This window comes from Bufo bufo, chromosome 1 (assembly GCF_905171765.1).
Source record: "Bufo bufo chromosome 1, aBufBuf1.1, whole genome shotgun sequence".
NCBI lineage: Eukaryota > Metazoa > Chordata > Amphibia > Anura > Bufonidae > Bufo > Bufo bufo.
Window position 1 is genome coordinate 427,729,655 of NC_053389.1, and position 12,197 is coordinate 427,741,851.

The window sequence follows — 12,197 nt, forward strand, 5'->3', positions numbered from 1 at the left end:
AAAATGAGAAAATGCAATCATAAAAAAAATTGCCTCCAAAGGTGTACATAGCCTTTAAATTAGGCGATTCCTTCGCCTTTCTGTGAGGAATCTGCCAGAAATACATATCATGTGACAAACAAGGTTGCTAAAACTTATCTGTATGCATAGGATGCAGATTACTGTCACTGGAATCTGTGTCAAATCTTACATATGTGTACATACAGTTTAGAGGTACCGGCCTCTACATAGCTTTGGAATATCCAACGCCGGTCTAAATGTAAGACAGCTTCCTTGCTGGCTTAAATTTAGACCATTTTCTACACCTAAAACAGGCATAGAAAATGATGAATGAGATGGGCCTACAGGCCCCTCGCCGCCTTCGCCACCCACACTTTTTTAGACCTGCCGTGAGAAAAGTCTAAAAAAATAACCTTTGCTCTACAATCTGTGCCAGAAATACATCTAATATAGGCGTATTTTTGATAATATTTAACCCCCTAAGTTTACAGACAGTAAAAACATTAAGTGTACTGTACTATAGTCTCATACTATATGTTTTAAATACCGTATGTACAGTTTTATATTAATATTACAAATTTGTTTAAAAATTCACACACATTAACCCCCTCACGACATCTGCCGTACATGTTTGGCAGATGTCGGGTCTTTAAAGATGGGGCCCTCTCTGGAGTCAGCGCCATAGCCGCCAGGTGCCTGCTGTTTCATACAGCAAACACCAGCAGCTAATGTCCGCAATTGTCAGTTATTCCTCAGATGCAGAGGTCAAATGTGACCATGGCATCTGAGACCTCTAAAACCCATAAGCAGAAGTTAAACCTAGAAGTTAAAGAAAAAAAGATCCCCCAGCAGAGATCAGGAAAGACATTCCTTTACACCATGGGTGTCAAACATGCGGCCCGCAATGAATATCTTTGCGGCCCGGCAAAGATGCAGCATGCTATGTATGAGCCGGGAGAGAGGAGGGGCTGGAGTCCGTAACTAGGGGCGGGGCCCGGTGCAGTCACTATACTCTTACACCGGGCCCCGCCGCTCACCAAAGTATTGAATCCTTATCCTGTTATTAAGTTGAACTAACGCTGCCCTCTCCCATGTTCCCATGTCCCCCTGTATCCCCATAGCACTTACTTAAGCTTCAATAGCAGGCAGAGCGGACGGCAGCAGTAACGTCACTCACTGACGTCGAGCGCCTGCTCAGCCCACTTTATGAATGAAGCAGGCGGAGCAGACGCGCGACGTCAGTGAGTGACGTTACTGGTGCCGTCCGCTCTGCCTGCTATGGAAGCGTGTTCGTAAGTGCTGTGGGGATACAGGGGAACATGGGAACATGGGAGAGCGCAGCGTTAGTTCAACTTAATAACAGGATAAGGATTCACGTTTATAAATACTTCGGTGAGCAGAGGGCCGGTGTATTGGGGGACACTGTTATGAGGGGGATCTGTGGATGACATATAGCAGTGTCATCCCCATAACAGTTCCATCCACAGATCCCCCCACCTCATAACAATGCCATCCACAGATATCCCACCCCATAGCAGTACCATCCACAGATATCCCACCCCATAGCAGTACCATCCACAGATACCCCATAACGGTGTCATCCACAGATCCCCCATAACAGTGTCATCCACAGATCCCCCATAAGTGTCCTCCACAGATCCCCCATAACAGTGCCATCCACAGATCCCCCATAACAGTGTCATCCACAGATCCCCCATAACAGTGTCATCCACAGATATCCCACCCCATAGCAGTACCATCCACAGATCCCCCATAACAGTGCCATCCACAGATCCCCCATAACAGTGTCATCCACAGATCCCCCATAACAGTGTCATCCACAGATATCCCACCCCATAGCAGTACCATCCACAGATATCCCACCCCATAACAGTTCCATCCACAGATCCCCCACCTCATAACAATGCCATCCACAGATCCCCCATAACAGCACCATCCACAGATCCCCCACCCCATAACAATGCCATCCACAGATCCCCCCACGCCATAACAATGCCATCCACAGATATCCCACCCCATAGCAGTACCATCCACAGATCCCCATAACAGTGCCATCCACAGATCCCCCATAACAGTGCCATCCACAGATCCCCCATAACAGTGCCATCCACAGATCCTCATAACAGTGCCATCCACAGATCCCCCATAACAGCACCATCCACAGATCCCCCATAACAGCGCCATCCACAGATCCCCCATAACAGTGCCATCCACAGATCCCCCATAACAGTGCCATCCACAGGTCCCCCATAACAGTGCCATCCACAGGTCCCCCATAACAGTGCCATCCACAGATCCCCCACATGACAGTGCGTCATCCACAGATCCCCCATAATAGTGTCATGCACAGACCACCATTAATTCAAAGTCCACCAAAAGCACAACTTTTGGTTAAAAATATTTTTTTCTTATTTTCCTCCTCAAAAACCTAGGTGCGTCTTATAGTGAAGTTTAATATTTGTATATATATATATAGGTCTCCCCCATAACAGTGTCATCCACAGATATCCCACCCCATAGCAGTACCATCCACAGATATCCCACCCCATAGCAGTACCATCCACAGATATCCCACCCCATAACAGTTCCATCCACAGATCCCCCACCTCATAACAATGCCATCCACAGATCCCCCATAACAGCACCATCCACAGATCCCCCACCCCATAACAATGCCATCCACAGATCCCCCCACCCCATAACAATGCCATCCACAGATATCCCACCCCATAGCAGTACCATCCACAGATCCCCATAACAGTGCCATCCACAGATCCCCCATAACAGTGCCATCCACAGATCCCCCATAACAGTGCCATCCACAGATCCCCATAACAGTGCCATCCACAGATCCCCCATAACAGCACCATCCACAGATCCCCCATAACAGCACCATCCACAGATCCCCCATAACAGCGCCATCCACAGATCCCCCATAACAGTGCCATCCACAGATCCCCCATAACAGTGCCATCCACAGATCCCCCATAACAGTGCCATCCACAGGTCCCCCATAACAGTGCCATCCACAGATCCTTCACATGACAGTGCGTCATCCACAGATCCCCCATAATAGTGTCATGCACAGACCACCATTAATTCAAAGCCCACCAAAAGCACAACTTTTGGTTAAAAATATTTTTTTCTTATTTTCCTCCTTAAAAACCTAGGTGCGTCTTATAGTGAAGTTTAATATTTGTATATATATATAGGTCTCACTTGTGTTATTGGGCAACGGGATGTTGGGGGTCAGCAGTCATGAAACAACAATGTTGTTCTATGAAAATGTACGATTTTTTTATTTTTTTTTGATGCGGCCCACATAAACTTAAATTTTGTTTTTTTGGCCCATGTTAGCCTTTGAGTTTGACATGCTTGCTTTACACTAATGAGCCTAAGCCTGTACTAGGCTTCCAGGCTTATTACTTGTATATTACAGTTCAGGCCAGGAGGTGGCTGCACTGAACTGTAATATGGCGATTTCTGTATAGAATAATTTCAAGTCCATTATTCTATACAAATTGCAATCTGATGATTGCAAGTTGGGGTCCAATTGGGAACCTAACAACCCCTTTAAAAAGTTATCGGGGTCAGAATACAGCAATAATAAGAAAAAGTTACTTTTTTCAGTATTAAAACGAAAGAAAAACTAAGCAAATGTGGTATTGCCGTAATCAGTTTTAACGCATAGTGAACGCCGTAAAAACAAAACCCATAAAACTGTGGCAGAATGTTTTGTTTTTTTCTAATAACACCCCATTTGGATTTTTTTCCAGCTTTCCTCTATACTGTATGCCATATTAAACAGTGGCTTTAGAAAGTACAACTTGTCGCACAAGCCTTCATATGGCTATGTGAACGGAAAAATAAAAAAGTTATGACTCCGGGAAGGCAGGGAGCGAAAAAAAACAAAGGGGCACATTTATTAAGACTGGCTTTTTAGACGTCGGTGTTAATAAAGCCCTATAGCTGGCATTGTTATGAAGAGGCGTCGGCCTCTTGATAACTTTGGCAGATCCACCGCTGCTTTTAAATGTAAGCTTCCTTGCTGTCTTACATTTAGACCTTTTTTCTAGGCCTGAAACAGCCATAGAAAATGGTAAGTGAGACGGGTTTGCCGGCCCTTCCCCGCCCACACCACACCCACTGTTTTAGACCTGGTGTGAGCAAGGAGAAGACTCAGATTGCGGGACAACTAACCGTTGCTCTGCAATCTTCACCAGAATTACGCCTAATTTAGGCATATTTCAGCATGATAAATGACCCCCAAATAAAACCGTAAAAACTGAAAATCACTGCATCAGGAAGGGGTTAAACACTACAGTTAGCGGTCTTCCTCTCCTGCATGACATTTGACATGTGACCGTGATTTGTGTAAAAATGCAGTAAAAACACCACATTATTGTTCTCATTTACATGGAACCATTTCAGAAATTATTCAGTACTATGCAAGTTGCAGAATATATATTTTTTAAAACTTGTCACGCCTGTGATGAGGGGAAGAGCGGAGCCACATGCAAGGTGTTTCCTTGGCTAATCCGTTAAAAAGATAATCCACCAGATGGTATATATCCTGAAGTTAAATAAGGCCAACCCATATTTGTAATACTTATGGACTCAATATTGACACATACTGACAAATCGTGCCAAGACTGTTTAAAGGCATGGAATGTTCTGCAATTGCAAAGTCTGTCACTGCAATAGATTTGGAACTAAATAAAACTAGAACTAAAAAAGAAAAAAAGAAGAGGCAATGCTAAGTATGGGTAAATCGTGCAGAGGCTTATGAGGACCCAAAAGCTCTATTTGCTAGTGTTTTTTGGATGGTTATGTGTGTTGTTTATCGTCTGAATTTACTCTGAATATACTAATAGCATAGATCCAAATATATTAGTTGGCAGATCCCTCACTCCACAAAAAACAACCAAATCTTCTGTACCCTTACAGTCTTTCCTCATAGTTAAAAGGGTATTCTTATCTTAGACATTTGGGACATATTCGCAATATAAGTCTCTCTCCATTCATCTCTATGAAAGCAGGCATGCACAGCTGTTTCCATAACTCCAATAGACATGAAGGAGAGACCACACACATGGACAGCCATACCCTGCCTAGAGGTGGGAACTGTATGTATTAGAGGTGGGATCTATCAGAATTTTATAGCTTACTAGGAGAAGGACCCGGCTTTGCACGGGTATATTTAATTTATTTCACTTAATGTTTGTGTGTGTCGTTAAAGGATATCGACAGTATCCCCCATAACAGTGAACTCCACAGCCCCCCAACCCCCTAACACTGACCCCCCCACAGTGCCCAGCCTTCCTAAAATGGGACCTCCACAGCAGCCCATCCCCTTAACTTCGACCTTCACAGCAGCACCCCACTCCCTTAACAGTGACCTCCACAGTGCCCGCCCCTTTAACAGTGACCTCCACAGCAGCTACCCCTTCAATAGTGCCCCCTGTCCCCTTAACAGTGAACTCCACAGTGCCTGCCCTTTTAACAGTGACCTCCACAGTGGCCTGCCCCTTTAATAGTAACCTCCACAGCAGCTTCCCCTTTAATAGTGGCCACTGCCAACTTACCAGTGTCCTCCACAGTGCTCTGCCCCTTTAATAGTGGCCCCTGCCCCCTTAACAGTGACCTCCACAGTGAATGCCCCTGTAACAGTGACGTCCACAGTGCCCGCCCCTTTAAGTGACCTCCACAGTGCCCGCCCCTTAACAGTGACGTCCACAGTGAACACCTCTTTAACAGTGACCTCCACAGTGCCCTCCCCTTTAACAGTGACCTTCACAGTGCCTGCCCCCTTAACAGTGACCTCCACAGTGAACGCCCCTTTAACAGTGACCTCCACAGTGCCTGCCCCTTTAACAGTGACCTCCAAAGTGCCCACCCCTTTAACAGTGACCTCCACAGCAGCTTCCCTTCAATAGTGGCCCCTGCCCCCTTAACAGTGAACTCCACAGTGCCCGCCCCTTTAACAGTGACTTCCACAGCGGCCTACCCCTTTAATAGGGGCCCCTGCCCTATTAACAGTGACCTCCACAGCAGCTGCCCCTTTAATTGTGGCCCCTGCCAACTTAACAGTGTCCTCCACAGCAGCCAGCCCCTTTAATAGTGGCCCCTGTCTCCTTAACAGTGACTTTCACAGCACCCTGCCCCTTGAAGGCTAGGGCTACATGACGACATGTGTCACGCAACATTTTGTCGTACCAATGTCGCACAACAATTTTTATAATGATAGGCTATGGTGTTGCACCGCGACATGCTGCGACTGCGACACGACAGTCGCAAAAAATCCATCCAAGATTGATGCATGTAGCAGTGTAGTTGTGCCCTACATGTCGTGCAGCCCTAGCCTAAAGCTTACCTACAAGAGTGAAGAAAAATGGCTGGGTTGTTATGGAAACCTGTAGTAAAACTGTGTGTATGTGGAGACTAAAGGCCTGCAAGCTTCTATTGGCTGATAAGGGACATGTGACCGTGTGTATGGCAGTTGGGATATGAAGAGAAATCCTTGCAGGCCTGTATTGGCTAATGCAGGTCATTTTTGGGAATATCTCAGGAACGTACCGTCCTAGAGAGCTGTGACCCCCACAAGATTTATTTCCAGGTAGCAAGGGATGTGTATACAAAGTTTTGTTGAAATCGATGGTTGCGTTTTTGAGTGATCGCTGAACATACATACATACATATATACGTCCTTCTTTATATATATAGATAATACTTCCCTTTAACACTTTGGGCCTGTTTATTTCTTAAAGGGCATCTGTCAGCAGATTTCTACCTATGAAACTGGCTGACATGGTGGTATGCTTTCTTTGAAATTGATTTTGGAAGTGACAGATTCCATATACGACTGCACTACTGGTAATTCTTCTTGCTTTGGCCATTTTTATTAAAATCGCTCATAATCTCCCATAATCACTAGTTTTTAATGCATTTGTATTTTTATGTTGCTGGTTTATCTCTAGTCAAATGATTAGATTTAAATTAGTGAAGCTGTTTTCCCTTAGTCCCAATAGCAACACAAAAATGGGGGTTAATTACTTCTGTGCAGTTGCATTACCTAGAAATATTTTAATGAATATAACTACCGTAATTAAATAAACTATTCCCCCTTCCTATATAACAACCCACGCTGACATACCCCACTGAGTTAGTTATAGAGTAGACAAGTAAAAAAGGGCAGAAAGCATATGCTGCTGTTGGGACTAGGCAGATTAGTGTAATTCCAATATTCTCTGGTGTCTGACAGCAGCACAATAGTAAGGAATTATAAAGTAGAACCCACATTTTCAAGGACTCCTTGCTTGGCAGAATTTAGAATTGTCAGTTGAAAGGTCACCTCTTTCAATTGTCTCGAATCCAGTCTATAATGGTGGAAAAAGTTAGTGAAGAGCTCCACCTGCAGCAACCAGACATATCAGCACCAGAGGAGCAGAACTCCTCTCAGCCCAAAAGGAGGCTATGGATCTGGTAAAATGTGATTTTGTAAACTTTGGAGGGATGAAACCTGATACCCTTGCCTAATACATTCAAATATCCATCTGGAGTTGGTAGGCTTAGAGGCCTTGTTTCTCCTATTTCTTCCTTGGAACATGATGAGAAGATTGTCTTCTTTCTGAAATCCCCATGTTCTCTCTAAGTAAATCTTTAAACAGTATCCAGTTTCTCTCTTCCTCAGAGGCTGGGGTATTAACTAATTCACATTGCTAAAAGAGGGAACCTTAAGCATGAACGATTGTAGAAATCTCATTAATACTTTGTCCTGTCGGGGGGTAATAATTCAATTAAGAATTATTAATTATGGTCATAAAAATAATTAACCATAAAAAATTTAAATTTATAAAATTTGTCATAAATTCTTAAAATCATGACCTGGTGAATTGTAGACAACCTAATTGATACAATTCACATCTGAGTCCGACTATTTCCTCAGATAAATAAGTTCTTTTTGACGTGAGATGACGTTAATGATAAAATGTAGTTCTGCATTATACAATAATACGCAGGTATTATAAAAATATGCAGATTTATTGGTTACAAGATTATAAACATATATAAGTAAATAAACACAATGATACATGCAAATGAATATATATAGCGTTAATATAAAGCATTACAAGCTTAACAATACATGTGAGTGGAAATAACTTGTCACATTATACACAAGCTATTATTAGGTTAGGATATCAAAATATGAACATAAGTTATACACATTACTTCTGTTCAGAGAAAACCTCATGATATCAGGATGGGAATGTCTAATCCTAGACATCAATATAGAATGCTAAATACATTCTGCCCCCCCTAACCAACTACACCAACTACACATCACATGACTTCAAGATGGGCAAATCCATCCAAGGATATAACTTAGAAGAGATAACTGTATCCTTCCGCCCCATCCTGGACTATTTTCACATATATGACTTTGGTAAGACTATTAAGACAAATAACAGGGATCTAGGATCTTAAATGGGAAGGACTTGACGTCTTTCCTGTGGGAATCCATCACTTAGCTTGGCGAAGAATGTTCCATCAATATATATATATATATATATATATATATAAAATCATTTAATGCTTTGCTAGATTATGAGTCTAGATTCTTCTGCAGGTAGAATGAAGCCTCACAATATCCTAAGACTACATCTCAATATGGAGATGATAAATTGATTTAATTATTTATTTGCCAATCTAGATGGTAGAATTTCACCCACACTATCAAATTAGTCTTAATAAAATGAAATATCATTTTCTGTGTCTCCTACCAAGTCCTAGTAGGAATCTCACTTCTGCTCCTAGGAAAGCTGGGTGGTCCATCATAGCGCATCTCATCATGGCTTTCATCTTGATAGACCCCTCTAGAGACTCAACTTCTCTTCTCTCTCTCCTTTTCTCTCCCTCCTTTTTTTTCTCCCCTTTACCCTCTGTGTATGGCTTATGATCACAAACTTATCAGTTAGACACACCTTCCTAGTTTGGAACTTTCCAATCATTGTCGGATGGGCGTGACCATTGATAAAATGTGACATCATAACCTTACCCAGAATGCACTTTTGCTACTGTTGTAATGTCACCTACTGATACCTAGGTGGCACTGCTGTATAAGCTATCTGCATCATAGTATAAAGGGTTAACTTATGTAAGTCTGAATATACATTTTGACCTTAGAAGCTTTAATTTAAAGCCATAGGGATTAATTCTGACACTTGTAGCAATTAGAGACAGACCTCTAGGCGTCTCACTTAACGTTTCTCACACTGTTGATTTATGGACTCATAAATAGTTTGAATGGCATTGTTTTCTCAGAGATATCAGTACCTCCTCTGTCATACCAAAGATGTGATTAATTGTTACAAAACACACATCTTCACAGACACTCTTCTAATGAGAAATATATACAATATACTGGATACATGTTGTCTTCGTAACATATAACAATATAATATTAACAAATATTTATATGTCCTACTGATTGTCTTATGCTAAGGACTAAGGCTCATTAAATGAATACATACATATTATATATTTTGCTTCATTTATAAATGCCTAATTGTATAGGTAATTATCACCAGCTGCATAAAGCTCATCTTTATCTCCCGTCATAAATTTAAAAGTAGACAAGGAGGCCTCTTCTCAGACTGGTACATTCAAAAAAAAATAACACTAAAACTTTGTGTGACCTTAATTTGGCCTACTCAAGACATACAAAATTGCAACTATAGTCGAGCATGGCTCTTAAAGGCAATGAAGATTCCTCTTGACAATAATGAATTGGATATCAATGTATTTACCTATGAAAAGGCACAACAGTCCTGAGTGAAAGAAATATAATGTTCAATGGCAGCTAGGGCCTGTAATTCTCCAAACCTCTTGGCTGAAGTACCTTAATTGCCAATAAAAAAAACGGCCTTCTAGGAATTTAATGTTCACCTCTTCTAAAGGCTCAAATGGAGGAAGGCATAGCTACTTTGGCACCACTAAGTAATCCCATGCTGAGAATGGTTTAAAGACCTTGGGGTACATTTATCAAAACTGGTGTAAAGGAAAACTGGTTTGGTTGTCCATAGCAACCAATCAGATTCCACCTTATCATTATATTTTTCAGAGCTCATTTGGAAAATGAAATGTAAAATCTGATTTGTTACTATGGGCAACTACTAAGCCAATTTTCCTTTACACCAGTTTGATAACTCTCCCCAGTTAATTTAGAAATACCAGTAATAAATCTCTTTACTGACTGGTGCCACACGAGGGGGTATATCTAAGAAAGCGGATATAGTTGTAACTTGTACTTTTATAGATGTAACAGCGGCTGCTGTATGCCACTGTTCCCCTGCTTACCACCGCGGTCCCGAGCGCCACACTCAGCGGTGATCTGTGGCCAGTGCTTCCCATTCACCGCTGCAGTCCTAGGCTCTGTTTGTGTGGGTGCTGTGGTTCTGGGATCCGCTCCACAGTTTCCTCTCAGTCCTGGCCACAGCATGCTTGCTGTTTTTTTTTTTTGCAGCCCTTCCTTAAGGGCCGTCACGCGTCACTTCCTGGGCTATATGGGTTAGGTCATGTGACCTCTCTGACCAATCCTATCCTCCTGCGCATATATAAGTGAGTCAGCCCCCTTCCCAGGTGCCTCAGTGTACTGTCACAAACCAGCGCGTGTGAACCCACTGTGCCATTTGTCCTACCTCCTTTAAGGGCGTTGTCTAAGTAAACCCCTCGTTCTTCACAGTACCCCTGAAGGTGGGGATTGACTTTGCCGAGGGGAACACCAGGTTGCTACCTCTTTAGGAGGATTAGCACACGAGGCAGCTGGTCCGGGCAGACCGGGAGGTACCAGAGGTACAGGCGTTGTCAGCAGGCTGAGTCGTAACCAGGAGCAACAGTGCAGGACCGAAGGATGAGGCAGCGGTGAAGTCAGATAGCCAATAGGTCAGGGCAGGCAGCACAGGTACAGATCAGGCAAACCGGGATCGGCAACAGGAGAGTCAAGGCACACAGGCAGGGATCAAACAGGTAGCAGAGTCCAGGAATACAACTACGAGTCAGAAACACAAGCAGATATCAGGAACCTTAGCAGGACACAATGACCTTGACACTAAGGCATCTGGGAAGGGGGCTGAGCCACTTATATATGTGCCGGAGGGCTAGGATTGGTCAGCGAGGTCACTTGATCCAACCATAAAGCACAGGAAGTGACGCGCATCGGCCCTTGAGGAAATGCTGCAGAAAACATGCAGCAAGCATGTTGTGGCCAGGGCTGAAAGGAAACATTGGCAGCAGATCACCGTTGAACACGGCGCCCGGGACCGTGGCGGTAAGCTGTTCAGAATTGTAAGACTGATGGGTGGCACACTTGTGGGAGCTGTAATGGTGGACCTGGTATTCAGCTTTCCCATAAATACTGCAAACTGTTTGCTTTTAAGATAGCACTGCTGATGGGCCAAGGCTCATTATGTGCCAAAGAACAGTTCACATCAGTGGCTAGATGATAGGATGCACCTTGTACCCACTGCAGTCCTTAAAGGGAGTCTGTCATCAGCATTTCATTTTTTTAACCCTTCCCATAGCTCCCTAGCATGCTTACAGTTAATAAAAACGTTACCTCTGGCATCAATCCTGGACTTATAAAAGCATCAAAAACGATCTTTATAACATATGCAAATGAGGGCTCGCAAGTGCCCAGGGGCGGCGTTACCCTTGTAGGTGCCCTGCTAGCTCAGAAAAAATGGGTTGTATCAAAAATATGATCCGTAAAAATTGGCATATCCTTCAGAATGATCCTGTACTTAGCAAAGATCTGCCAGTTAGGCCTCCTGTAGTCTTCAAAAGAGCCGACAGTCTTACCAATAAATTGGTCCGTAGTGCTAGTCTCGCTACTAGTAAAAAACGCACCAGCACACATAAAGGCAGGTTCACATGGTGCGGCTTTTGCTTACCTTGCAAAAATCGTACCCTAAAAGACCGAAAAAGGTTTGTGGATACAATTACAACTAACAAAACAAAGGATACCACCCTGAAAATTAGGGGCCAATTTTCCTGCAACAATGTTGGCGTAATTTATCTTTTGGAGTGCCCTTGTGGCCTCCAATATGTCGGTAGGACTACACGGAGTCTAAAGACTCGGGTGCAGGAGCATATACGGAATATTAAAAAAGGTCTCGAGA

General features: G+C 43.2%; 1 protein-coding gene across 1 annotated transcript in view; it reads left to right on the forward strand.

Moving 5' to 3' along the window:
• Nucleotides 1-6,836: 6,836 nt before the first annotated feature.
• The window catches only part of LOC120981085 (double-headed protease inhibitor, submandibular gland-like), a 45,703-nt gene continuing 40,342 nt past the window's right edge, over nucleotides 6,837-12,197 (forward strand). The window contains exon 1 of the mRNA XM_040410604.1: nucleotides 6,837-6,894. Coding sequence (XP_040266538.1) covers nucleotides 6,837-6,894 — 58 coding nt within the window. The remainder of the gene's footprint in view (nucleotides 6,895-12,197) is intronic.